The 27,975-nt window shown below is 42.9% G+C and overlaps 1 protein-coding gene across 9 annotated transcripts in view; it reads left to right on the top strand.

Moving 5' to 3' along the window:
* DCUN1D4 (defective in cullin neddylation 1 domain containing 4) overlaps positions 1–25,974 on the top strand; it is an 87,196-nt gene extending 61,222 nt beyond the window's left edge. For 7 of the 9 annotated variants that reach the window (XM_019829511.3, XM_023253117.2, XM_023253121.2 and 4 more), the window contains 5 exons: positions 619–710; positions 7,707–7,815; positions 20,204–20,308; positions 22,437–22,539; positions 22,649–25,974. In XM_019829511.3, coding sequence (XP_019685070.1) covers positions 619–710; positions 7,707–7,815; positions 20,204–20,308; positions 22,437–22,539; positions 22,649–22,704 — 465 coding nt within the window. In that variant the 3' untranslated portion in view covers positions 22,705–25,974. Of the gene's footprint in view, positions 1–618; positions 711–7,706; positions 7,816–17,878; positions 18,044–20,203; positions 20,309–22,436; positions 22,540–22,648 lie in introns of those variants that run through there. The other 2 variants (XM_045056391.1, XM_045056392.1) reach the window with 2 other exon arrangements.
* The last annotated feature ends 2,001 nt before the right edge of the window (positions 25,975–27,975 follow it).

Raw genomic sequence — 27,975 nt, 5'->3', positions numbered from 1 at the left:
TATTGTGTATGACTCACCACTTGCCTTTTTATTTTTCAGCCCTCTGATCTACGGCTTGCTCTTTTCACTAAATCTTGGAGATTGTTCCCTATTTGTACTGATAACTCTACTTCATTTGTCTTAATGGCAGCATAGTATTCCTTTGTATAGAAAGTATTCAGCAAGGAGGTATATACTTAGTCCCTGATTAATGTTTGGTTGTTCTCAGTCTTTTGCTGCCATAAATAATTCTGCAGAAAATATTGTTGAATATACATCTTTGTGTTCGTGCACAGGTATAAGTTATAATATAACTTTCCTTAAGTGGAATTGCTGAGTCAAACACTGGTTTTAATTTTGATAAATATTGCAGAATTGCCCTGTGGAGAGGTTAATGGCTTTACATTTCCACCATTCTGCATCATAAGAGTTCATGTCTCCCCAAGCCCTTGTCAGCAGATGAATTACCAAACTTTTGGATGTTTCCCAGCCTAGGACTCATTTTTGAAGTTACCTTGTTGATATTTCAGTGACTAAACTGCGGCGAACAGAAGCATTTGGAGAGTCGTTAATATGATTAATTACTGAGATCTGTTGTTCTGATTTGATTGGTCTGTTTTTTTGTTTGTTTTTATACAGGTAGTTATGCTTGTCCTAGCTTGGAAATTGGATGCACAAAACATGGGTTATTTTACTCTGCAGGAATGGTTAAAAGGAATGACTTCTCTACAGTAAGTCCCGCGGCTGCCCTGGTCGGGAGGCGGGGTGGCGTCCTTGCACTCCCCAGCTGGCTGCCTCCTCCCTGGCGGGTCAGGAGCCTGGGTTGGGTGACTGCCGGAAAGCCGGGTGATCTGGCAAACTTCACCTGTGGCTATAGGTGTAAAGGCCAAATCCCATTTTCATGATGAAGAGAAGACAGTATGCATGAAGTTTTGCAATTATAATTTTTATATAATGTGTATTGTTTATTTTAGTATTCTTCTAGAGCAGAGCTGCCCAATAGAAAATAGACCAGCCTGTCCTCTTCTCACAGATGTGAGCCACATATGTAATTTTAAATTTTCTAGCAGTCCCATTAAAAAAAAGTTAAAAGAAACAGGTAAAATTAATTTTAATATATTTTATGCAACTCCAGATATCCAAAATATTATTTATTATTCAGACATATAATCAATATTTTCAAAATTTATGAGCTGTTGTACATTCTTTTTTTCATATTAAGTCTTCAAAATCTGGTACATATTTTACATTTATGATCCCTCTCAGTTTGCATTAACTGCATTTCAAGTGCTTGATGGCCATGTGTGTCTAGTGACTGTCATATTAGCACAGGCTTAGAGCTTAAAAAGCAAAGGCCTATCAGCATCTGGTTTACAGTTAGGGAGAAAAAGTTGAGTGAAGTTTAACTTATAAATGAAAATATGTATTTTATATATTCTGATTTTACCTTTGGGCAAAATTGGAACTTCATTACTCCAATGGTTAAAAAATAATAATAAAGAGTCTATTTGTGTTACCCAGAATGAGAAAAAAAACAGTGGTTTTATGTGTTGTGTGTCTGTGTGTGTGTGTGTGTGTACACACAGTTTCATTCAAGTAAACAGTTGTTATTCTGTATTCTGAATTGAAGGATACAGTTGAGATGGGTAAGTAAATATTTCATTGGTACCTGAAGATGAAGAGCAGATTATTAACATAGTAATTTTGATCTACGGAATGACTCTTTTTTTTTTTTTTTTTACTTTTACTAGGAATAATAGACTTTGACATTTACTGGATTGAAATTGGAGTGGAAATGGTTTTATGGTTTTATTCAAATAATTTTGGAATTTGCCAAAATTGTTATCCATTTGTTACCGATAACAATGCTTTATTTGCACCATGCTTTAGTAGTTCATAAGTCATTTTGCTGCTTTTCCATTTGAGCCTCACGGCTGCCTTCCTTGTGAGGAAGACAAATCAGGCTTTAACCTGCACACTTTACAAATGAGGAAACTGAGGCTTAGAAGGAACACATGGGATACATGATGTGTTAAAGTAAGTGGCAGAAATGGGAAGAAAACCCAAGACTTCTGATTCTTTTTTTTTTTTTTTTTTAATGTTTATTTTGAGAGAGAGCACAAGCGAGCAGGGGAGTAGTAGAGAGAGAGGGAGAGAGAGAATCCCAAGCAGGCTCCACACTCAGCACAGATCCCGACGTGGGGTTTGATCGTAACCGGAGATCATGACCTGAGCCAAATCAAGAGTTGGATGCTTAACTGACTGAACCACCCAGGTGCCCCAAGACTTCTGATTCTTAAATCACATTCTTCCTTTAACGACTGTTGTCTGACGGCAAATGAGTTTTAGGTAAAGCCATATGCTTTCCTGTCATCATGCTCTAGAATTTTAGGGTTAAGTCCTCTGAAATCTCTTTAAAAATTATGTTTGTCATGTTGGGAACATCTCCTTAACAATTTTAACTCTACTAACTTTCACTGTTTCCCCCCCTGCCTTTCTTAACTGCCTTCTGAATACAGCACATAATGGCTGCACTTTTTAAAGGGGGGCCCGTGTAATGATGAATGCATGGCCATATCAAGATTTCATTTCAAGCCTTCAGAGGAGGCACCATTAGTATGTTTCGGGCACATTTTCATTTGTCTTAAGAGGCTATAATATCCATTTTTAAGTAATTCTGGATTATTTTTTACATTTGCCTTTACAAAAGAATGTTACACACTGCCGGGCCTTTCCCTTGCGTTTTGAGGGCCACACCACCTGGGAAGTATGCAGTTTCCTGGTCTATGTAAGTTCAGGGAGGGCAGAGGGGAATTGCAGGGACCCCACCCCGTAGGTTCTTTGTTGGGAACCCTGCTTGCCACTCAGTGGGACACACACGGGGGCAGTTGGGTTCCTCTAAGGTACTGCCACTTGGTCCTTGTAGTTCAAGATGAGGTGATAAGCTGGGTCCACTCTAAGGGCAGGGAGGAGCCTGCTTTCTTCCTGTGTGATACGAAACTCGGAGACTGGTTTCCTCATCAATGAGGAAGAGCTCATTACTCAGAACAACCTTTAAGGTTCTCTATAGTTCAGAATAGTCGAATTGCAAGTTTTAAGAACCTCCACTCCCCCTCCCTTAACCTCCCTAGATTCAGTTGTTCAGCAAGTGTTTGGATGGCAGCGATGTGCCAACTGCAGTTTTCTGCATCCTGGGGAAATAAAACTCACGAGCAAGACAGTCCTTTTGGGGCAGGGGCTCAGAAGCAAAGTTCGGCCAAAAGATCCAAAAATAGTAAGGCCACTTCTCTTTATGCTTCTCGAATTGATTACATAAGTACTGTATTTGTAAGGTGTCCACACCCGGTAAATAAGAATACTCAGAGACGAATATGCTCTAGAGATAGAAAGTAGTCTGTCTATTGAATTGCCTGTTTTGTCTTCTAGTTTGGATTTTTGTCTTTTTTGCCCTTTTTTGGTTTTATTAAACCTGTCCAGTGAAGTGTTTTGAGCTCAATCTGGAATTAAAGTGTATGTGACAATCCCTGTATTTATAGTAGAATATTTGATTAAGATGCTAAGTTTGAAGAAAATGGTTACTGGACAGAGGGAGTGGAGACTATGCCCCGCTGCTCCCTGGGTGTCTCTGGCAGCACGTCTAGAACCAGGAAAGGGAAGTCGTGCTCTGTGACTCCCACCTGGGCTCTCAGAACTCCATCTCCTGGACACTGGAGAGGGGAGCGAGCTGTGTGCAAGCCCCACCAGGGCCAGTGTTTTGGAAGTGCTGGAAGGAGTGACGGAGGGCATCTGGCGGGGGTGGGGGGGCCGATATGTTCATTCCACGTTCTGTAGCTCATTCTCAGTCAGGAGAAGGCACAACTCATTTCAGCGGACTGTTTGTTTTATCGCCTTGTTCGAACACGTGGGTTTAAGGTTACTTCTAATGAGTCAAATTTACAAAGCTGTTTAAGCTAAACAAAAGTGTGTTAGACTTGTAGCTTACTTTGCATAGAAGTGAGGATTGGCTGGAAAAATACCTTTGGCTAACTGAAGGGGTGAAGGCCTTTCCCCAGGGAATGGAGAACTCCTTTTGGTTTTAACCTTTGGTGCTTATTGTCCCAATTTCTGGTGCTTCTGAATCTGTAACAGGAGCAGAAGTCACAGAAGAAATGATCCCACAGTATGGCCACGTTTTGTTTTGGAAAACGGTGCTCTTGAGCGGTGTGGCACTATGTCACTCAAAGTAACAGGAGTTTTCTTACGTGTGATACACCGGAAAGCTGGGGTGGGGAGGGGGGAGGGGGCAGGGGGGAGGCTGAAGATGTGGCTGCTTCCTGAAGTCCCGGGCTGGTTTGCTTCAACTTCCCGACCAGCCAGTTTCTTCACTTGATCTTGTTGAGTGGCCACTAGATGGCAACCTGTAGTTCGGACCGGGTGACTCAGAGGCGTGTTGCCTGCTGGGGGTCACTCCAGAGGCTCTGTGGGTCAGGGCCCTCCCCCCCCCCTTTTTTTTTTTAAACGTTTATGTATTATTGAGAGACACAGCATGAGCATTGGATGGGCAGAGAGAGGAGGAGACACAGAATACAAAGCAGTCTCTGAGCCATCAGCACAGAGCCTGATGCAGGGCTCCAATTCACAAACCGCAAGATCATGACTGAGTCAAGTGGGACGCTTAACCAACTGAGCCACCCAGGCGCCCCGGGGCAGGGCCCCTTTTAAAGCAGATTAAACTCTTTATTGATGGTAATAGCTCTAACATGTGTAACTGTCTTTGTTACATACGTGAAGTGAAAATTGTACTTTGGTATTTTATGCTTTATACTCCAGACAGGATCTCTGAGCGTCTTAAGACAAATGAAAACGTCTTTCAGGGGACATCTTTTGCCAGGGTGGGAGCTAGACTCCCAGGCATGCTAACGAACTTCCGTTTTGCCTTGCGGTTCTACCCAAAGACTTGTGGCTACTTTATTTTCTTTTAGCTATGTAGCAGATGTCTAAATGAGTGCTCTCTGCCCTTGAATCTGTTGAAACAGACATCTGTTCTTCTTCCTCTCATTGGACAGGACTAAACTAAACCCCCTGCCAAAATCTGGCCAATTTCCTGTGGCTTTGGTCCTTAACCTTCCTTTCCAGTGAAGAGGAGAGACCTCGGCCTTAAATATTTTAGGGTTAGCTGGTTTCTCTCCTCTTTGACCCTCTGCCATATTGTTAATAAAGTATCATTAGTTATTTATGTATACAGTAAAAAATCAAACCATACAGTAGAGTCCCCAGTGCAGAGAAGGCCCTGCTCCCTTCCTGCCTCCTAGACTCCAACTTCCTGCTTTCTCGTGTGCCCTGTTAGCTTCTACCAGCCCTCTTTTGGGGGTTGGCGCTAGATCTCTAACTAGGCTATCGGCATCTCTCTTTTTTTTCTTCCCCAGCCTTTCTCCACAGAGATTCAGAGCGTATTTTTCAAGATGCAAGCCTGATTGTGGTCTCTCCCATGGTTGGAGATGGCTTCCAGTGTTTCTAGGATTCAATTTAAAAAACAAAAAACAGTATGGACCACAAAACCCTTTATGGCCTGGCCTCACCTCCCTTTCAGCCTTATCCTGGAACCACTTCCCCTCTTACTCTCTTCCGTTTGGTCACAGTGGGTTTCTTTAGTCTTTGAGCTTGGCATGCTCCCTTCTGCCACTGGGCCTTTGCGCATGCTGTTCCTTTTATCTGGAAAACCCTCTGCTCCAGAAATATCCTGTTTCTGCTCTCAGCCATTAGCTAACATTTCAGTCCCTTAAAGAAGCCTTTTCTGACTTCTTAAAACAATTTTTTTTTAACATTTATTCATTTTTGAGAAACAGAGCACAAGTGGGGGAGGGGCAGAGAGAGAGGGAGACACAGAATCAGAAGCAGGCTCCAAGCTCTGAGCTGTCGGCACAGAGCCCGACGCGGGGCTCGAACTCACGAACTGGGAGATCATGACCTGAGCCGCAGTCAGATGCCCAACCGACTGAGCCACCCAGCCGCCCCTACCTTTTCTGACTTCTGAAACAGTCTAATTGTTATCTTTTTTAGTTTTCAAACATCCGGAAGAAATACAGCACATTCTAAATTGTTGTAGATTCATAGAAGTGAAACATTTACTCTAATTTTTGACTTTTAGGTGTTTTATTATCTCAGTAGATTATGGGGACTATTTTGTAGTTAGCTACAAAAAGAAACCTTTACAAATTTATTGCTAAAGATAGATCAGTGTGCTGATCTATGATGTGAACGTATGAACGGTATTTTAGTTTATAAAGTATATAAACTGTTTACGTTGATAATACTTTTACTGTGTATTACTTATGCTTAGTGGTAGGTGAAAGCCCTACAGGGGAACACAAGAAAGCACGTCCAGCATTGAAAAGCTTTGATTTTGCTGATGGAAATGGTGACTCTTGGTTCTCATTTTTAAGGGCTAGATATGAGGAACAGAAAATTAGTTTGTAAAATTAGCCAATCAGTCTGCTTCCTTAGGAAAAATAAACAGTGTGTCCCTTATCTGTAAAAACAGGTTTTCATCACCAAAGCTCCCTGGAGATATAGCTGATTTCAAGTCTAGGGTAGAGAAAGTACAAGGTGAGCTGGAATATCTTGTACCATAAGCAAGGACGTGCTCAGAGACTGATGGCACATGTCAGAAGGACACTGGCACCAGCTTGAATGGGCCACTGCCCAAATGAGGACGATTTGTGCACCAAAAAGAATAAAGGCAGTAAAAGATTGTAACACTGAATAAAAAGCAAAAATCCCTAAGTCCAGAAAACGCAAAAGGTGGTGAGTAGAACTCTTCTTTATAGAATAACTTCAGCCGGTAAGGGTGATAGAGTCAGAAAAATCACCGTTTTGCATCTTCAAATGCAAAGCCGATTCGGGTGGTATCACCAGTGGAGGCTAAAACCACCGGATGGAAGGTTGTTCGGGAACAAGATTCACAGTCTCAAGATATCATCCCATAGATTACATACTGTTTCAGAGGAGGGAAAATACCTGTTCATGGAGAACCTGGGGGATGTTACCTTAACTGAATGAGTCCATTTACCGTGACTCCTAATGGGACAGACTGACGTTACAAGTCCTCTCATGGGGTGCACTGAGAAGGGCCTCACAAGCAGCGTTGTCATAACCATTTAGCTTAAGTATAATCAGAGGGAAATTATCTGACAAACGGAGATTCTACGAAACAACCGTTCTCAAAAATGGCATTGTCAAGAAAGAAGAGAGGTGACACCCTTCTGGAGACTAAGGAGATATGACACCTAAAAGCAATGCATGAGCCTTGATTGGATCCTGGATCAAGAAAAAGCATCTGTGAAGAAAATTGAGGGAACACTGGGGAACTTTGTATATGGGTTGTATATTAGCTAAGAAAGTTTACACTGACAATATTAGGAGTGATGATGGTATTTAAGTGTTTAGGAGTGAAGTGTCATCATGTTAGTAAGTTACTTTCAAGTGGTACGGAAAAAAGTGCACATGAGAGCACAAATGTGACAATGTGTGTTATGAACTGAGGGGATGGGTATATGGGTGCTTGTTCATTATTCTTTCCGTTTTTCTGTACATTTGAAATTTTTAAAAATCAAAAACGTAGGGAAATGGGTCATCATGAATGTGTTGCAACTCCAGGGTTTTATTGTCTTTTGGTATTCTGTTTCATGTTACTGCCCCAGTTAAGTAAAAAACTCAGGTTATAATTTGCCTTTATTCTGTTTTTCTAGATGTGATACAACAGAAAAACTCAGAAATACTTTGGATTACTTAAGATCATTATTAAATGATTCTACAAACTTTAAACTTATTTACAGATATGCATTTGACTTTGCACGGGTGAGTTCTCTGGAGCCTATCCAGATGTTTCCCTCTCCTCCCGCCCTCCCCCCCCCCTTTTTTTTAATTGCCTTTTGAGGTTTGTTTTTACATGCTGCAAGCAAAGAAGGTTGAGTAAGTTACTCCCAGGGTGCTAGTTAGGATTTCTTTCTACATGTACGCTTTCTACACTAACCCTGATTCTGGGCAAAAATGTAGTTTGTTAGCAAAAAGCTCTGGTGCCAGACCTTGAATAGCTCTTGCTATTGGCTGAGAAGTAATTTATAAACTGGCATGTAATAGACACTTTTCTAAATGTCTTTTAGATAGGCTTAGAAAAGCTTTTCATTCTCCTGAAACAACAAACCTTCACCCATTGAGTTATTGGAGTAAACTGCAGATCTGATTCTGTTTCACTTCCTGTATTGTATTTGGAAATCGTTTGAATTTCTGACCTAAGCTAATTGCAATGAACATTATTCAACCCTAATTTCCAGTCGTCATTTTGAAAAGTGAGCATCTTGTTGGTCACATCGTGAGGCTGGGCTAAGTGTGTGACCGCGGTTCTCCTGGAGCGGAACGAAGGCTCAGTTTTTCAGCCTCGTCACCGTAGGCAGTGGATTCTGAGGCACCAGTTGGCATTGTGTTCATTCGCCCGCAGTCCACAGCCCGCACGGTCACACTCCATTCAAGAGCGGTGTCGTGTTTTCTGTTAAGTTGGTGTGTTTGGTGCATTCAGGGCATTGGGCTTGATTGATCGATTGTGATTTAAAGCAGAGAATTCAGTGTCAGGTGACTCCCTTTTTTCTTACCACCATGTTGGTCTTTTTCACTGCTTACGTGCTTCGGCTCTGCTAGTTCCGCACCAGAGGTTTACCCGACGGTGAATTCTGGTGCATCTGCGGTAGCACATGAGTAGTTCTCTGTGGTGTCCTCATTTGTGCATTTTTGCATTTCTCGTAACCTTCACATAAAATCCCAACCCGTGAAAGTTTATAGATGTCAGAAATGGTGTGGTGAAATTCAGATACAGTGTTCCACTAAATGGCATTAGCGTAATCGTATGCAGAAGTTATTTGCCAGATGCTTTTAGAATAGATACACAGTTTGTAGGATTAAGTATTTCATCCCGCGAGATCGTTTTCCTCCCAAAGTCAGCTGTTTCTTCCTGTTTGGTAAAGTTTGTGTAGAAGCGTTCTACCTTCTCACCAAAGTAAGCCCTGTTTTCCAGCTTTTCTGTTTGGGGGCCAGAGTTGCCCACGTATCTGCCGTAGCCCCGTCGCCGGCCGTGGTCCGTCAGCGCGGCCTGTGCCCCGAGGACTCCTTTGCTCGCCTCTTGTGGCGCCTTCCACCGCAGCCTTGCCGATCCGATCGAGGCCCTCGGTCCTCCTTCTCCTTGCCTGCGCTGCTGTGGTCCCCTTATTCCCGGGCTCTGTCACGTCCCCTCCAGCATCACATTAGCAGGGTGCCTGCCACTCCTCCACCTTCGGCCCCAATTGGGCCGCCTTCCGGCGCCGCGAAGCCTTCAGTTCCCGGTGCCCGGGTCTCACGTGGGGCTTCCCCATGCGCCCCCTGCAGCTGCTCTGCAGCCTCTCGAGTGACAGGCAGGGGCGTTTTCGGTCTACTTCACGGTGGAGGAGAGTGGGCCTCGGAGAAGCAGACACATTGCACCGTGGTCACTCTGTCCGCGGCAGTGGATCCAGGACTCAGACCCGGGTTCTGGCCTCAAGTCCAGGCTGCCGGTCACCCCAGGCTTCCTTTCTCCCACGGCGCCTGTGTTGCGGGGAAGTCCAGTCAGCTGAACCTGCCGCCCGCCGTTTTTGGCCTTTCTGCTTTCTGCCTTTCGTCCCTCCGGGCCTCTGCCCGAGTCCTGTTGGTGCTCTCCCAGCTCTCTCCTGCGTCGGGCGCCTGGGCCCAGCCTCCCGGGTCCTCCTGTCCTGGGGGGTCGTGCGCCTTCGCTGCATACCCTGGCGACCTCCTCCGGCTCGGCCGTGGCGTCTGGGTGGCGTCTGGGTACGACAGGCGTTCGTCTTCTCAGACCGAGCCAGGGACTGTGTCTTCTCTTTCTTCGCATCCCCAGTAACAGCCAGCAGAGGTCTTTGCTTTTGGTGAGCATTACCAGTGAATTAATAAGCCCCTTTATGGAAGGTGAAAAGCACGCATATTTAATCATTGCCAAATAGATTCAGTTTGGCTAAAATATGCTCTAAAGTGGATTTAAAAGATTGTTTTCAATGTTTATTTTTGAGAGCAAGAGAGAGAGCGAGCGTGAACGGGGGAGGGGCAGAGAGAGAGCCGTGCGTGCGCGCGCGCGCGCACACACACACACACATACACATGCGCGCGCACACGCACACACACAAAATCCAAAGCAGGCACCAGGCTCGGAGCTGTCAGCACAGAGCCCGACGTTGGGCTCAAACCCACGAACGGTGAGATCACGGCCGAAGCTGAAGTTGCATGCTTAACCGAGCCACCCAGGCGCCCCTAAGATGGATTTTTTATTGAATCCTTTGGTTTGCTTTGGTGTATTTAGCTGTATCCCACAAGATTTGAGATGTACGTATTTTCATTTGCACTCAGTTCAAAATGTTTTCTGTTTTCCCTTGTGATTTCCTCTTTGACCACTGGTTATTTACAAGTGTGTTGTTGGTGTTATTTTCCAAGTATTTAGGACTTCCCACATAAGCCTCCTGTTATTGATACCTAGTTTAATTCTGTTGTGGTCAGAGAAGATACCCTGTGTAATTTCAGTTCACTTAGAGGTATGGGGACCTCATCTGCGGTCCAGAATGGTCTCCTGTGATGAATGTGTTATGTGTAAAACACATAAAAAGAATGAATATTCTGCTGCTGTTCGGGGAAGTGTTTTATAAATGTCAGGTCATGTCGGTTGATAGTGTTGTTCGGGTCTTCTGTATCCTTCCTGAAGTCTGCCTGCTAGGCTCTGCCCCTCACTGAGAGGGGATTGTTAAGCTCTCCAGCTCTGTTCCTCCTGTTGTTTCTAACATGGATTTTGAAGCAGATACTAACTAGGTTTAGGTGTACTTCATGGTGTTCTATGCTCTTAAAGAATCGACATGTTAGCATCATGAAATGTCTCTTATCTCTGGTAATATTCCTTAATTTGAAGTTTGCTCTGTCTGAGACAAATAAAGCCATTCCTGCTTTCTTTTGATTAAAGTCTGCATGATAGATCTCTTTCCATCCTTTTAAAACTTTAAACCTGTCCATGTGTCTTTATTTAAAGTGGGTTTCTTACAGGTAGGATATAGTTTCTTACAGATACCATATACACAGTCTGACAATACCTGTCTTAATTGAGATGCTTAAACCATGTACATTGAATGTAATTATTGCTATGGTTAAATTTACATCTCCTATAGTATTTTTTTCCTATTTGTCTTATCTGTTTTGTTTCTTTTTCCTTTTTATCATGACTTCCTTGGATTGAGTTTTGTTTGTTTTTTCTAATGATTCCATTTTAATCATTCCATTCCACTATTGTCCTAATAGCTGCATCTCTGTTTCATTTTTCTTGTGGTTGCTCTAGGCTTTACATATACATCTTTAAATTTTCATAGTCTACAAATAATATTCTACTACTTTATGTATAATGAAGAACTTTTATAACAGTAGACTTTCATTTTGCCCTCCCATACTTTCTGCTGCTGTTGTACATTTTACTTATATATATATATACACACATGCTATAAATCTCACAATATATTGTCTTACTTAGTCTCTTCAAACTGTTACAGCAAGATACCAGAGACTAAGTAGTGGGAATCTATTTCTGTAGAAGGGAGGCTGGGAGATCCAGGATCAAGTTGCCAGCAAGATTAGGTATCTGGTGATTGCCTGGAGCCTGATCCTTGAATGGCTGTCTTTTTGCTGTAACCTCACATGGCAGAAAGGAAGAGGGAGCTTCTGGGGTCTCCTTATATAAGCGCACTAATCTCCAGCCTCGTGACCTAACCACTTCCCAAAGCCCACGCTTTCTAATAACCATCACCTTGGGGGTTAGGATGTCAACATACGAATTTTGGGGGAGCCACAGACATTCACCCATAGCATACATTGTTACCATTTTTGCTTTAAATAGGCAAAAATATCTTTGATGCACCGTCTTTGTGCTCTTTATTTCTTTTGTGTAGATTCAGATTTCTTCCTGGTATCATTTTCCTTCTACCCAAGAAATTCCCTTTAACATTTTTCATAGTACAGCTTTTCTGGTAATGAGTTCTCTAAGTTTTTAATTTGCCTTCAATTTAGAAGGTGCTTTTCTGGGTAAAAGATTTTAGATTGACTAATATTCTTTCAGTACTTTTAACAATCTCTCTCCCTTGGTGTCTCGTATAATTTCTGATAAGTCTGATGTTCATTGTTCCTTTGAACATCGTGTCTTGTTTTGTTTTTTATTCTCTTTTCACTGCTTTTCAGCAAGTTGATTATGATATGCATTGGCATAATTTTCCTTATATGTATTTTGGTTATGGTTTGTTTAGTTTTTTGAATCTTTGGACATATAGTTTGCATTAGATTGGGAAGTTGGTCAGCTGTTGTTTCTTCATCATTTTTTCCGCTCTCCTCTGCCCTCTGTCTGGGATTATAGTTACACCTATGTTAGATGCTCGATACCGTCCCACAAGGCAGTGATGCCACGTTCAGTTTTTTGGGTCCCCCCCATCCCCTTTGTAATATTTGTTGCTACATCTACTAATATTAATCTTTTTTCTTCTGCAGTGTCTAGTTCTGTTAATCCTAGCTAGTGTATTTTTAATTTTAAGTACTGTAGTTTTTCATCTTTATAAGTTCCTTTTGAGCCTTTTTTTATGTTTCTCTCCTCATTGTGTGATAATATCTCCTACCTCTTGAATATCTAGAACATGTTTATAACAGTTGTTTTAACAACTTTATCTTCGGGTACCATCATGTATGTCGTTTTTGGATTTCTTTCTATTGCTTAATTTTTATCTTGATTATGCGTCGTATTTCACAAGTTCTTTACATTCCTAGTAGTTTTTGTTTCTTTGTTTTTTGATTGGATGCTGGATACTGTGAATTTTATGTTGTTGGTTCCAGGGTTTTCTAGTATTCCTTTAAATAAGATTTGATTTAAAAGTTTTCCTGGTGTATAATTATAGTTACTTGGAGATTGCTGTCAGTCTAGGGGTGATTCAGCTTCACCGTAAGACTCTTCTTGAGGATTCTACCCCAGGCCATGTGTGTTAGGTCCTTTCACTGTAGCTGGTAGGAATGCAGGGGCTTCCTAACCCTGCAGGAACCCTGCCTGCTTGTTTGCCGTGCGATTCCTTCCCCAGACTCAGGCAGTTTCCTCTTGCACAGACACAGAGCAGTCCTTGGCCAGTGACTAGGGAGACACTTTGTAAATGTCTAGATCCCCCTCTGTGTAGGTCCCACCTTGGTATTCTGTCCTACAAATTATAACCACCTTTGTGTCCTTGAACTCTTGTCTTTTCCAACTCAGCAAGACTGCTGGACTTGGTTTGGGTTCCCCCTCCTGTGCTCTGGCCTCAGAGGGGTATCCCAACAGTGAGCTGGGATCACCGTAGGGCTTACTTCCTGTCTCCTTTTTCTCAGTGGTCACGGTCCGTTGTCCAGTGTGTGAGAGGCATCACTTCATATATTCAGTCCAATTTTCTGGTTGTTGGAAGTGAAAGGGGAAATCTGATTTTTCTAACTGCATCTTGGTTAGAAGCAGAACCCAAGTTCTTCTTTTTCCCCCCTCTAACGTTTTCTTTTTTCCTACTAAAACATGACTCCTGGAGGTAATAATGCGTAACTAACACAGCAGGCCTTTTAAAAATCGAACTTTTAATAGAAGTGAAACTTTCTGATCGTTTTAACATCTTAAATATTCCCTGTTGTAAATAACAATGGCATATGTTAAATATTTTCATTTATACTTTAATGTGCCAGGAAATAAATTATAGTACAATACCAGAAAGTGGTAAAATGAGCTCTTTGACATCTCTCCACCAAGACTATAGTCCTGAGGATGTGATTGGGTTTTTTCCCCTCACTTTCAAACCTTGTAGCCAATTAAAAATAGTGCTTGGCTGTAAAGTTGCATTCTTTTTCTCCTAATTTTACTTTGACTTGAACTTAGTCTTATGGATGCTGTGGAATTGTGGAGCTTTAGAGCTGAAAGAAGGCATAAGAGGCCGCTTGGTCCAGTGTTGTTGTTACGTAGGTGATGAGACTGAGCCAGAAAGGAGGGGACGGCAGGAGGGCCCAAGCACCGCCCCTGTGGTGCACGTCACTGTCTTCTCACGGAGCCACGGCGCCTTCCCTGACTGGAAACTGTCACCACCCTGTGGTGTCTTGTTGGAGGAAGATGGTGGGACATACATTCAGGGGCTGAAGTGGCCAGTTTTTCCATACAAGTGGGATTTCATCTGAGTATTTTTATGTGGAAGGGTTTTGTCTTCGATGTAGGTATTATTATACAAGCAAATATCATTGTATGAATTCCTTTAAATAAAACAGCCATTTTTTCTGGATTCCTTTTTAATTTTTTTTAAGTTTGTTTGTTTTGAGAGAGATAGTGTGAGCGGGGAATGGGCAGAGAGAGAGAGAATCCCAAACAGGTTCCACACTCTTAGCACAGAGCCCCATTCAGGGCTCGATCTCACAAACGGTGAGATCATGACCCGATCCAAAATCAAGTCGGACGCTTAACCACCTGAGCCACCCGGGAACCTCTTGATTCCTTTTTAAACAGAGGACCTATTGACAGTAAGATTGTACCAATGGAATGAGGTAAAAAACTACAGTAAGTTTTTGTTGATCTGGGAATAGTTATTAAATGTCCGTTAAATTTGATTTTTCTCCGTTCTCTGTGGCAGAGGCAGGTAGCGTGCTGAAGTCACGGAGCGAGTGGACACCTCGGAGTTTTGAGGAGGACAGATGTGGGGCTGAGAGGGCCTGAGAGCAGCAGCGTCTTAGCCCTGAGAAGAGCGGGCGTTCTTGGCCTTCCCCTGGCGGGATGTTTGGACTTGGTGCAGAAAGGAGAGATGAGGGGCAGATTGAGTGAGGAGGCTGTGGGCGTGGGGGGCAGAGGGACTCGAGAGGCCTCCTAGACCAACACAGGCGCATCCACACGGGGTGGGGAGGAAAGTGGAGTCGGGAGGAGCCGCCAGGTGGAGAGCAGGGAGGCCCTCCCTGTGAGGCGCGGGGGTGCAGGGAGCAGCGGGCGATTTCTCCGGGGGGGGAGTCCTTGCCCTTGCAGTCCTCAAACTAAAGCTTTAGGAAGTTGTGACAGAGGGTTCTGTGGAGGCAGAAGAGCCCGGTGGGAGCCCCTCTTACTGGGAGGCGCTCTCACGGCGGCGCTTACTGGGCGACAGGGTGGTTCCCGCAGGTGGTTCCCGCAGCCTCCCTGGCTGTTCGCGCTTTGCCGGCCTCAGGCTCCCAGCGCTTCGGTGACCACTCCTGAGGGGGTGTTTCGGGAAGATGTAGGGAGCCCCACAGATCAAAGCTCCTGTGTCGTCTTCCTGTCGGTAAAATAGCAGCTGAGTCATGTCTGTCCATGCAAATTAGACGTGACTGAGCACGTCACTCATAGAGTTTACTAAGGAAAGTTTTCCTAGGCCTCGTTCAGCAACCTCTTATCAGAGAATCCCACCCAACTCTAACCTACACCTGTTGCGGTGGTTTGAGTCACTTCCCCTAATAAATTTCTTACTTCTTAACCAGTGTGTCTGTCTAGTTTCCCTCTCCACACAGTCCCCCCAACACACACACACACACACACACACACACACACACACACACACACACGCTCCACTTCTCATGTTTTCATTGTGAATTAGGAAGAAAACAGAAGGTTTTGTCCTGGGCGAGGACAAAAGCAGGAAGAAAGGAAGAATATGTAGTCATCTAATCCCAGGTTGGTTACCCTGAAAATCTGGTCAGTTTTATCTTTAAGATTACGCTGTGGTTATTGTGGACACCCAGGTTTGCCCAGCAGGTACTCGTAAAGCTAATTGGACCCTATGCCTCAGTATTTCAGCCTCTCTCCTCGTTCCTTCTCAGGGAAGCGACGTGGTACTCAGTGAAGAGCTCAGGCTTGGACTCACACACTTCCTGGTTCATGTTATTTAGTGCCCCGTGCCTCAGTTTCCTTATTTATAAAGTGGGGATTATAATAATGCCTGTCCTGACACGGTTGTTGTATTAAATGAGTTTAAGGCACTTACAACAGTTTCTGGCACAGATTAAGTTTTTCGTAAAAGTTACCCATAGAATTGCAAATAGTTGTTGTGTTACTCTTCACGGGCATTGTTTAGGTTGTCTGCATACCTCAAGTCTCAAATAATGACTTGTTTTCCAAGAATAGTGCTTACAGTAATACAGTCTGTGCCAAATAAAATGACAAGGAGAGACTGTGCCTGTTGGCAGATTTTTTTTCTTTTGTTCTAAAGGAAGTGTCAGTAGTTTAGCTTAATTAAGTAATCGCCTTGCAAACATTGTTATCTGTAAGTGAGTTGCTGGGTAAGTTCTAAGAGCATAATTATTTAGTTTCATTTTTCCCAATGAGAGGGGACTCTTGGTTTTTTTGGACTTTTAGCTTGTTTTTAATGTGCATTAAAAAAAAAAAGCTCCCGCTCAAAAAACTGATTTACTGCATTGTCAGTTTTGTAAACTGAATCACAGTAAGCTTTGAGTCCTTTAGCATTATTTTTCCCTTACGTTTGTTATCTCAGGTAGCTGTGTTGAGGAGGACTGCGTTCTCTCTTTATTTTTTGTAATCCTTGTGGTCTCAAGCGAGAAGTGCAGGACGCGTGTCTTCCGTTCTCAGTTTAGGCCTTTGGGTCTCACACACCGATTTCCGACTTGGTTCTTGCCATCTATGTCTGTGAATTGGGGTCACATATATTGTTTCTTGAGCTCATCTGGTAAAGGCTGTCTCGAAAATTTTAGGGAGTTGTTTTATTTTGAAGGCTTTTTTCCTTCATCATTTTAATAATTCAAGGTCCATCCCCCTTTTCACATACAAGTCTTAAGCTGTGAACACTTTGTGAAAATTGGAACTAGATCATCTGGAACAGTTGGGGGCCTCTGATACAGCATATCTGGATACTGGATGTGAAAGATGTTAGAAGATTCATCTTTATAATACCGTACTTACATTTACATATTTGCAGTTAATTGCTTTGTTTCTATTATTGTTTCTTAAGTCACTTGAGCCATTTAAGGAAAAAAATGACTAATCTTCACATTTTACAAGAAGACCTATCCTGGAACAGTCTTATATAAACATGAGTGCTTCTTAAAAGTATATGTATTAGAACTTTAGATCAGACCTTAATAGAACTTCATTACTCTCTACGTTAGCTATTGTTAGACTTCAGCCTGAGGAATGCATTTATTCCATATACAAAACATAACTTCCTCAGATCTTCAGATACATTCCTTTGGTTTTACGCGGCACCGCTAAGAGGCCTGATTCATCTGTAACTGCTTTTTAAAAATCTGTGTTTAAGGAGGCAGCAAGGCAGAATCTAGTTGTGTATTGTAGGGAGTTAGTGTATCTTTGGTGTATAGAACCTGTTTGGTTCCTATTATTAGAAAAATATAATTGTTTTTTAATGTGTTATCTTACGTTGAATGCAAGTGCATGAAATATATACCTACACGTTTTGGGTCAGGAGTAGGCAGGAAGGAAAGTTTCGTTTCTTCTCCTTTAACCTTGATGGGCCTTCGGGGATACTGAGTGACTCTTGCCTGTCTCTCTCAAGGCACTTTCTGCTTAGATTCTGACCTTGAGATGCGGAAATCTGTCCCTCGCTCCTTGGTGCTCTATGAGCAGAGGGTCTTAGGGTTGGTGTTGACAGTGTACTATTTAAATTCTCTTAAGGAGCTTCTGTGTGTCTTTGCCGTACTCCTTGAATTTGTTAAGGTGAATTTTTTTTTTTTTTTAACTGCCCATGATGTTGATGGCTGCCTCATGGCATTCTAGAAGATTCATTTCACTTTTAATTGGGACTCCTTTGCAGAGACTGCCATTAGGATCATTGTCACAGAACCCCCTGAGTGTGTCTCCCATTTTGCTGTTTAGGAGATGTTTGCTGTGAGATCTCTCAACTGTGCTGTTCCAGGAATTTTGAGCCTTTCCAGTTATGGTCATTCGCACTTAGTCAAGTCCCCCCCACTGGCAATGTTGGTCACCAGCAAGATGTCACTGTTCCGACCGTGAGTGCATCCATAATATCTTTCTCTTATTTGCTAGGCAGAAGATGGTGTTAGTGATTGCGAGCTGCCGGCTGGCACCCTGGCAGAGCAGGAGTAAGTGAGTGCTGTTCAGCTTCCGGTCCTGTGAGTCTGATGCCTTTTCCTCCATGTTTTGGCATCACTGCCAAACACATGCATTGAAATCCTTCATGATCATCAGTTTGTCAGATGATTATATTGTTGCAAAGAGTCTGTCCAGGTCCTTCGTATCTTTTTTTTTTTTTTTTTTTTTTTTTTGTCACCTTAGTGTATGTCCATTGTGATGGGGACAGAGGCATTGATGTTGGAAGAAGGCACAAATGTATCAAGGCAAGACTAGTGATTTTAGGTGTGGTGAATGATGACAAACTGCTCAGAGGGAAAGCTTTTCCAGAATGCCGGTGGCGTCAGCCCTGTGCTGCACGAGCTGTTGTTCACCAAACGACGTTTGGGCCCAGTCCTGTGGTGCCGCGTGTGTTCTCCACAGTTTACTTGTTATTATTTTTTTATTTTTCTGTGGATTGCTTTATAGCGTGGTGTGCCGTTGCTGTCTGCCACACCTATGTTACAGGGTAAGAGGAAGTTTTCCATTTGCTTGCACAGTGCATCACAGAAGTATGAACCCCCGAAATGCAACAAACCAATGAGGTGGTGGGCAAAAGGTGGGCAATCTCGGGAGCACCTTTTCTACTGTCTTCCTCTCCGTGGGAGTGAGTACCGCAGCCCTGAGCAAGACCCGTATGCATGGCCGGGAGACAGGCAGAGAACGCCGTGGAAAGGAGGTCCCACCTGTTGGCATTGAACTGTGGAATTGGGCCCCCGCCATCCTCAGACTCAGTTGTGTGGCCTGTAACAGAGAGGGGTGACTTGGAGCCATCTGACCCAGTCTGTACGAGAACGGTCGTTACGCTTTATGACCGGGACCGAAAGACAGACCCCGTTGCACATCTTCCTGTATCTGCATCTACCTTGTTTGCTGTTGTTGAGTGAGGCCCTCACATTTGCTGTATTGTTTTAGTCCTTTACTTCTAAATCCGGTGTCATGGCCAGAAATTCTCTGTGTACTAAAGAGCATTTCAGCATTAAGTCCTTGAGGTAACAATTTATTTTATCGGAAGGTATGTGTGGCTGCATGTGTGGCTGACAGTGGTGGTCACAGCATCGTCTGTTAATTTGGCGAACGTTTAGAGTCCACCCCGAGTGAGATAGCCAGGCACTTTCTCCCTTTGTAGAAAAGTACTTCTGCAAATTGCCACGGTAGTTAAAATATCACAGGGAGGCTAGCTTTGGATGTGTGAGGTTACTGCTTATGGTCCCAGGTCCTTTGTCCCTTTGCATAGAAAGTGCCCACTTGTAGTTCCGGAATGGAAACTTGTACAGAAGGGGACAGTGAGAGAGGAGGATCCTAATTGCAAATATCAGTGAATTTGAGCTTAATCTGCCCATATTCAGGTTTATGTAATATTTCTCTTCTGGTTTCCTTACAAAATGTTGTTTTTCACGGGGCTACTAGTTAGGTGTATTCTGCTAAGAGATCTCACATCTAATAAATCCAAGGTAAGAAGGACTGTAATAGGTTAGACTGTTTTCCCGCAGAGTAGGGGGATGCATTCGTCCTCTTAGAATCCCCAGAGCCCCAGCATTTATTATGAGTTGAATTTAATTCGAGCATGTTTAGGTACAAGAAAAACATTTACCAATGAAATGAAATTTTTGGAAAAAATGGTTTTTATTAAGGAAACCTGATTCCTAAGCATGGAAACCGAAACCCTTAAATTCCGTTCAGTTAAGTCACGGGCTTTGGGGTCAATACTAACGATTTGGATGATCATCAGAAATGTCAAATGGCGAGTGATTGAGTTGTAGCTTTTTCTTTATCCCATGAAATAATCATCGGTATTGTTACTACATAACTGATCCACTTTGCATTAGGGCGATCACTCAGCTGACATGAATTTCCTGTGGTAAATTGGTACGCTACCCAAACGATTAAGCCCTCCGTTGCGTTTGACTGCCTCCCCTCCCCCCTCCCTTAGTCTTGGTTCAGGGTTTTTATGGTGTATGATAAATGAGCTGTTAACTAATTTTGTGTCGAAGTGAAATAGAAATTTGGATTATTGGAATTTATTATTTGGGGGCATCTGGCTCATCCTTGTTTTTGTTTGTTAAACAGGAAAAGGACCAGCGCAGCCTAGACATAAACACTGCCAAGTGCATGTTGGGACTGTTATTAGGAAAAATCTGGCCCCTTTTTCCAGTTTTTCACCAATTCTTAGAGGTACCAAATTGCTATTTTATGGAATGTATGTTTGCTTGCTTAGAACTACCAAGTATACTTTATTTAACCATTTCACGTAATTTTGTCTGTTGTACTTTTCTGCCTTTAGGAATTATGGTGACGTGTAATTGCTGTCCGTGAGCAGTTACCCGTTTTCTTGGGGCGTGTCTGTGTGTGGGGTCATGTGTCGCATCGCTCCCCGGCGCAGGTGCAAGCGAGACAGCTGGAGCTCTGTCCTTTCCTTCCTCTCGCCCCGCTCGGAAAGCTTTACTTCTGTCAGGATTTCCTACTCTGCATGAGCAAGATTCACGTTCTTTTGTGGCTCTAGATGAATTTCCACTTTGAGCGAGCAAAGGTTAAAAAACAGCCTTCTGCCTTCTTACTAAAAGAAGTTTGTGATACATTGTTGTCTAGTCTCGTCTAGATAGACAAGGGATCTGTCTTCTCTCCAGGAACTTGGGGACCTAGACCAACCTGAGCGTTAGGCGCACTGGCAGCATCCCCCTCAGTTTCCACTTGCTTTACGTCTGCGTTAGAAAAACGCCAGCGTTTCACTCCATCGCTGTTTGTTTGCTTTAAGTGTTGATGATCACAAGTGCTGAGCTGCTGGTTCTCAGGAGCTGGTTTTGATGCTGTGTGATGCTGTAGGACCTGCGAGTATCTGAGATGCAGGTTTGAGCTACTTGGGTTGTCCTACACGGCATCCTTCTTGCCCTCCAGCCCCAAACCCTTTAAAAGGGGCCCTTTGCTTGAAAGGATGAGGGTGCCGAGTCCTTGAGGAAAGCTCGGGCCGTACCCTGACCGGCTTCACTCCTGCCGTAATCTTCTGTGCAACCCACTTTTTGTATGGGTCCGGAAACACTTCCAGCTGATACGATTCTTTGAGGACTGTTACTAAAAATTGCTTTTGATGTTCCTAACCAGGACTCCTCAAGACAGGTCTAAAAACTTTAGTTTTACTGTGAGAAGTGTCTGTTTACATGGCAATCCATGTCTGCAAATGGTCTGTTCTAATTTCTCTGGCCATCCCATGACATGTTAGCTTTCTTTGGAAAATGAGTAGAAATAGGTCCTTGTTCTTGGAGTTGAGGAGCCTGAGCCTGAGTGGGAGGTGCGTTTTAGCTGAGAGACCTTGCCGCAGGCAGGTCTGACTGCACAATTCCAGAAGCATCTTCAACTGTTTCCGTGACCGATGTTCGCTTTGCACTGCTTAGAAAGTTCAACTTGTAGTCTGTGCTTTGTTCTCTCTTTTACATTAGTTTGCTTTTTTTCTTTTCAAAGGACACAGCGATCCTTTCATTTGAGTTTCTCTTGTGTTTGCATCCTCAAAACCATTGGCTCAGCTCTTTGCTTTTTGATGTACTTGTATTGTTTTCCGGTGTTCCTGATTTTTAGTGGTTAGGATTCCAAAGCCGTTGAATCTGGGTTTTAGTTTTCAGTCTTTCTACAGGAATCGTGTACTTTAAAATCTACCTGCGGCATATTTCTTGTCTAAGAGGAATAGAAAAACCACTTCATGGGTATCCTTGATTTGTTACTTTCGTGATCAGATTCAAGTTTTGAATTGTTAGAACAGTAACTTTCTTCAGTGGCTGGACAGAGCACCTAGCTCTGAGACCGCTGGTAGCACTTCGTAAGTTCTCGTAGAGTAAGTCGCTGCTGTGTGTACTTTGTGCTGACACCCGGCAGTGAGCCGTGCCGCTCAGGACAGCGTTACTCGTGGGAGCGGCTCTTTCTCGGGCCCCTGCTTTCTGCCAAGCACCGAGTGAAGTACTTTACATGAATTCTCTCTTCTAATTCTTGCAGTATCTCTGTGAAGTAGGTTAATTACCTCTTTTTTGTAAAAGGACTTCTGCAGGTTAGGAATTTCACTTCTAGGGACAAAAATCACGTTTCTTTGATGTGCTTGTCATTTTGTGTTGAGCCCTCATAATATTTTTCTAATGCAAATTGTCATCTTCAGTCCTCTTGCTCTCTCTCATCCTTGTCCTAGATTGGTGCTTAACATCCCTCAAGTGGAAAGAGTTAACCTTCGTGAACTTGATTATGTTGATTCATACAGCAGTTGAAACCGTGCCATTTGTTAATTCTGAGTGTCGGTAATTCATATTACTTTTCCCTCCATCAGCAATCAAAATATAAAGTTATTAACAAAGACCAGTGGTGCAATGTGCTAGAGTTTAGCAGGACAATTAACCTTGACCTCAGCAACTACGACGAAGATGGAGCGTGTAAGTACCGGCGCTGGGCGCCCTCACACCCCCGCCACCGTGCGTTCGCACATCCATCCCCCCTGTGAGGAAGAGCCTCATAGCCGTGTTGTTTTCTCTCTCTCTTTAGGGCCAGTTTTGTTGGACGAGTTTGTGGAGTGGTATAAAGACAAACAGATGTCCTAGGACTTTATGCATAGCAGCGAGAGAGTCACTGTTACCACAGATATGTCAACCATTAGCCATAAATTGCTGTTTGTATCCAAGCGCATGCTGCTTTTCTGCACTGTCTCCCTTCTGCAGGGACGTTGTGGTGTTTGCTATTGAACGGGTCAGCTCTGCTTGCTGTGTAGCATTGTTCTCTTGGAGGGCTGCTTTGCGGTTTGTATTTACACTACAGATTGGTGAACTTGCCAACGTCCTCACTGTGATGATGTGTATATTGCTGTTTAAATTTTGTATATGTGTATAAAAAGAAAAAGCTTCACCTAGAGATTATTTCTGCAAAACTGTATTGTAAAAATAATTTTTGTGGCATATTTCTTAGTCCCTTTTTTCAGACGAACCAATTCTACTTTATTTGGTCTCAAATGTAGCATTTCAGAAAACAAGAGAGAACAACTGTTACCACAAGCCAATGTTACCTGAATTAACCTTCTTGTTTAAGAGGCCAACTTTCGTGAAGCAGGTGGGAGTCATACATTTTCAGAGGCATATACCAAATATAATTTGGTTTACTTAAATATGAGCGCTTTTAAACGACGGAAGTTCTAATTACTTGAACATACAGACACGCACCATGCCACAAGCCTTTCCACCATGCGAGGTGTAGGATTTTATCCTCTGAGGTTAAAGCCGGAGTAGTTCGAATATAGGTACACGTGAACAAATGAAAATCGCACGTTTTGAAAAGAGCTTGAAACTCTCGTAAACTTCCTTTAGCGGTTCTGTTTCTCCTTTTGCATTCTCCTAGTCAGTGTTGGGTCTGCCGATGCTTCCCGTGCCATTCGAAGTAACCTTGATTTCGCCTCCTCCGTGGAAGCCGAATGGTTCGCTGGCAGTTTGTCACCGCAGAGCACTTTTAGTTGTGGTTTGGATTTTCAGTTAAGCTTTCACGGTGTCTAATTTTCTAGTTTTCTGGAAAAAGAACTCTACTGTAAGCGAGAGGTTTCGTTCCGTTTCGTTTTGTTTCTCTCATGCTAGGCTTTCCCTGGCAGAATGTCCATTGCAGGCAGTGGACACGAAACCACCAGCATTGAGCTAACTTTATTACGCAGTAGGACCTTTCCTGGAGGGGCCACTCGTCATTCATTACCTGGGTAATTTGTACAGAAAGGTGATAGCCATTATTTATGTGGATGAGGAAACAAGAGTAAACAGGACGGTATTTGGGGGTTTGTATGCTGTGTCTTTTTTTTTTTGCCCCCCCCCCCCCACCCTTGCCTTACCCTTCTTGAGGAAATTTTTAGGTAACATGTTTCCCCTCAACTAACTGGTGCTATTGAATGCCTGATTTAGTCCCTAAAGTTTTGTGAAAACGTAAAAGTCTAATGATATAAACCAAGTAAAAAGCTAATGGTGCATTTGAACAAATGAATCCTATAGATGTGAGCAGGATCCATGATTAAATAATGATTGGAAGAGGTTTGGGTTATTTCAAAATCTGGCCAAAAAAATCTTTTGGATTAAATGTGAACCTTTAAATGGCATTAAATGAGTAAAGCACACAGACGACGCTACTCTTGACCACTATTTCACAGTTTATTTGCAAACAGTGTTCAGATTTTCATATTATTTTTTTCCCTAACTGAACCACCAAAGACAGAAATTTTGTATGTATATACGGTGTGTGTGCATATACAAAATCATGATATGGTAGAGTGAAATTACTTCCTTTTTCTACCAAATAGAAATGTTTGGTTTGCTGTGAAATAAACCAGAAGTGTGAAAAACTCTGTAGTGATTCAGCATACTTGATCATTCCTTGCTTAGGAATTGTAGACTCACTTCTACCTTACAAATTCATACCAGTTTGCACAAATTAATACCTGAGAAGCATAGAAGGTGTTGATGGCAAGCACAGCTCTTGGGACTGATGTGTTGCAAGGGGTTCCGTTCCAACGGGTGCCTGTTACTCCAGTGGCGATTGGCCATCGCCAAGTCTGAATTGGCGAAGAGCTTGATTTGTTTCCAAAAGTATCCTGTAAAGTTAAAAAAAACAAAAACACACTTTAATGGCCACAGTTCTTAAATTTGATCAATTACAGTTTTGTTTAAACAAGTATGAATCACAGATAAAGTTATTGTAAACGTTATTGTTAGAAACTGGAGAATGTTTTAAACACTAAGCACAGTTAATCCTAAAATAAAAGGATTGTTATGGGGAGACGTTACATTTCATCCATAGTGACCATTTTGATGATGGGCGGAAAACCCGAGTGAAAACTGTTCGTGGTACAGAATGTGAAAGTAGGTATTCCAACGTGATGATAATCTTGCATATTTAGGAAACTCCAAATAATTTTCAAACTTCCTTGAAAAATAAGCCTCTGTGACTGTGGAGTGCTTGCCCTCAGTTCTTGATTTTATGCAGTCAGCACTTGTTTCTAGGGAGCAGAAAAGGGGCCAAATGAGTAATAAGACACTTTTCTCTTAAAAATGTTCCTAAGTTACATAAAATTGAGCAGTCATCAGACACTTATTTAGTGGTTAATGTTAAAGAAATTAGGGTGCCTTCTTCTGGTTTTTCTTTCTTACCTGTCTACACCTTTTCTCTCTTTCCACTGTGTTTTGAACTACACATTGCAATACTCTGTTGTCATGGAACACAACTTTTCGGTGTTTCCTGGTAGGTCAGAAGTTTCATGATTTGATTTGCCATGGACGCCCACTGTAATGTTACGTGCCGCTTTTTTGAAACATGAACTCTGAATTAAGTTTTTACAAAATCTGACCAGACACCCCTCTAGATTCTCATTTAACAACGGACATCTGTTGCCTCTCAAGTCTCCATTTTAACAGTGCTTTTGAAGTTTATACAGAAAGCTTTCCAAGTTAGTTTGTGCCCTTGGTTTTTATTCTTACAACTGCTAAAATACCTCTGTAAGCCTTATCTTTTATTCTTTCATATGTTGTATAATAAATGTATAGAATTCATTGACCAACTAAACGTTGGGTGTCTGTAAATGAGACCAAAACATGGGTTGCTTTTTATCATAGAATCCTTTCCCTTGGGGGTTACTGTTAAGTGGACAGCAGCCAACCTGTAACTGTGAACGCTTCGTGTCGTCAGTATTTGCATTACATCCATAAACGCGTGCAAGTCCTGTGACTCCAGCTTAACTACAATACTGTTATGCCACCTAACTTGAGTACAGCAAACTGGTTTTAGGTTTTCATGGAATTGATGTAAAATGATATCCCATAAATAAAAAGTATTTGTGTTTGGTTTCAGAACTGACTTGTCAATTCTTTCTTCACTTCCCGGGCTTTTGCTTCAAAAACCACTGAAGGTAGTTCCAGAGTATTTTTATCTTTTATTTTCTCCTCTCCCCGCCCCCCCCCCCCCCAGCCAATTCCTTATATTAAAGAATTTCAAAGCTACAGAAAAAAAAAACGGAAGAATACAGTGAACACCCATCCATATACCTGTCACCCAGAATTTCTGCTCGTTAGCATTTTGCCACCTTTTCTGTACCACCGAGTGTGTGGGTGTGTGCGCACGCACACACACACGCGTGCATACGCCCTTCTCTGTGGATAGGTACGCTTGTTTCTGAGCTTGAGAGTAAATTACATTATGAAGCTCCAGACCTCAAATTTTGAAACAGGGACATTTTTATAACCGCAGTACAGTGATCACACTCCAGAAATGTCACATTGATCCAAGACTATTACCTGATACACAGCACAGATTAAAATCTCTGTTTGTACCGATATTGGCCTTGATAGCAATTTTGTTTTCGTAATCTGGAGGAAAGCGCTGCATCTGGCTGTCATTCCTCTTTGGTCTCTTTTAAGCTAGAACGGTTCCAGATACAGTACAAACGCTCCTCAGCCAAACTGTGATAAGAAGATCTACAACCGCATGGTTATATATTTCTAAAATACCGAGCGGGTAACGGAGTGTCTACTATGTGCCAGAGCCGGACGGAAATGACCACTTTTACTGCCTCCAGCGCTACCGTGCGGTTAGTCTCTAGCGTGTGTCAGTCCTGGTTACCGCTCTCTGAAAGTGTCTCACGTTAGAATATCCGCTCCCTGATGGCAGGACCTCTGGCCCGGAGTGGGTGCCCAGAAAATGTACGCGGAAGGAAGCAAGTCACGCAGTTGGCACTTGGCAGAGAATTGCCAGGAGCTAAGAAACCTCACGTAAAGATGAGAAGATCCTCAAGGACTGATCCAGACTTTAAGACTCCCAGAAGCTTGAAAGCAAGACCGGAGGTCGAAGGCAAGATTCCTATCATACAGAATCCAGACGTACTCTGTTTGAACTGGTGCTGTCGATGGTGTTTCAACGATAATCTGGACCAAAAGCTGAGGATCAAATCAAGAAGATACTCTTGCAGACACCTACAAAGGCGGTGGGTGGAATGAATGGAAGAGCTTAATTCGATATGGATAGTAAGGAGTGGGAGGTGGCCAGTGTTAGGACCGAGGACCCAACCTGGGATACAGCAAACAGCAGAAAACCACAGTCTGCTTCATCCAGTGCTACAAAATAGGAATATGAGATGTGTTTCTCTGGGCAATACTAGTCTATACGAAAATTCACAGGACTTGAGGGGTGCCTGGGTGGCTCAGTCGGTTAAGTGTCCAACTCTTGATTTCGGCTCAGGTCACACACAATCTCATTCGTGAGATTGAGCCCCACGTCGGACTGCCCTGGCAGCATGGAGCTTGTTTGGGATTCTCTCTGTCTCTGCCTCTCCTCTCTCTCTCTCTCTCTCTCTCTCTCTCTCTCTCTCTCTCTCTCTCAAAAATAAACATTTAAAAAAATTCAGAGGAATTGAAATAAAGTTCTCCAGCAATGTAACAAACAGGGTAGACTGGGGAGAGAATAAATCACTAATGCCTGCTCAAGACAAAACACCCAGCTGAGGTGCGTTGCAGCAGACTTCCGAAGGAAGAAGGGTTACAGGGGGCACCTGGGTGGCTCATTCGGTTAAACGCCCAACTTCGGCTCAGAGCGTGATCTCGCAGTTCATGAGTTCGAGCCCTGCATTGGGCTCTGTGCTGACAGCTCAGAGCCTGGAGCCTGCTTCGGATTCTATGTCTCTCTCTCTCTCTCTCTCTCTCTCTCTCTGTCCCTTCCCACCCCCCTCTCAAAAATGAATAAACTTCAAGAAATAAAAATTAAAAAAAAGTTTATAGGAAGTTTGCTTCAAAGGAAGAGCATTTTTAAAGACCACTTTTTGCAATAATGGGATGAAGAGGAAAGTGAACTGAAAAATGACA

This window comes from Felis catus, chromosome B1 (genome assembly GCF_018350175.1).
Source record: "Felis catus isolate Fca126 chromosome B1, F.catus_Fca126_mat1.0, whole genome shotgun sequence".
NCBI classification, from domain to species: Eukaryota; Metazoa; Chordata; class Mammalia; order Carnivora; family Felidae; genus Felis; species Felis catus.
The sequence above is the reverse complement of the archived record's forward strand: the minus strand, read 5'-3'. Positions and strand labels throughout refer to the sequence as shown.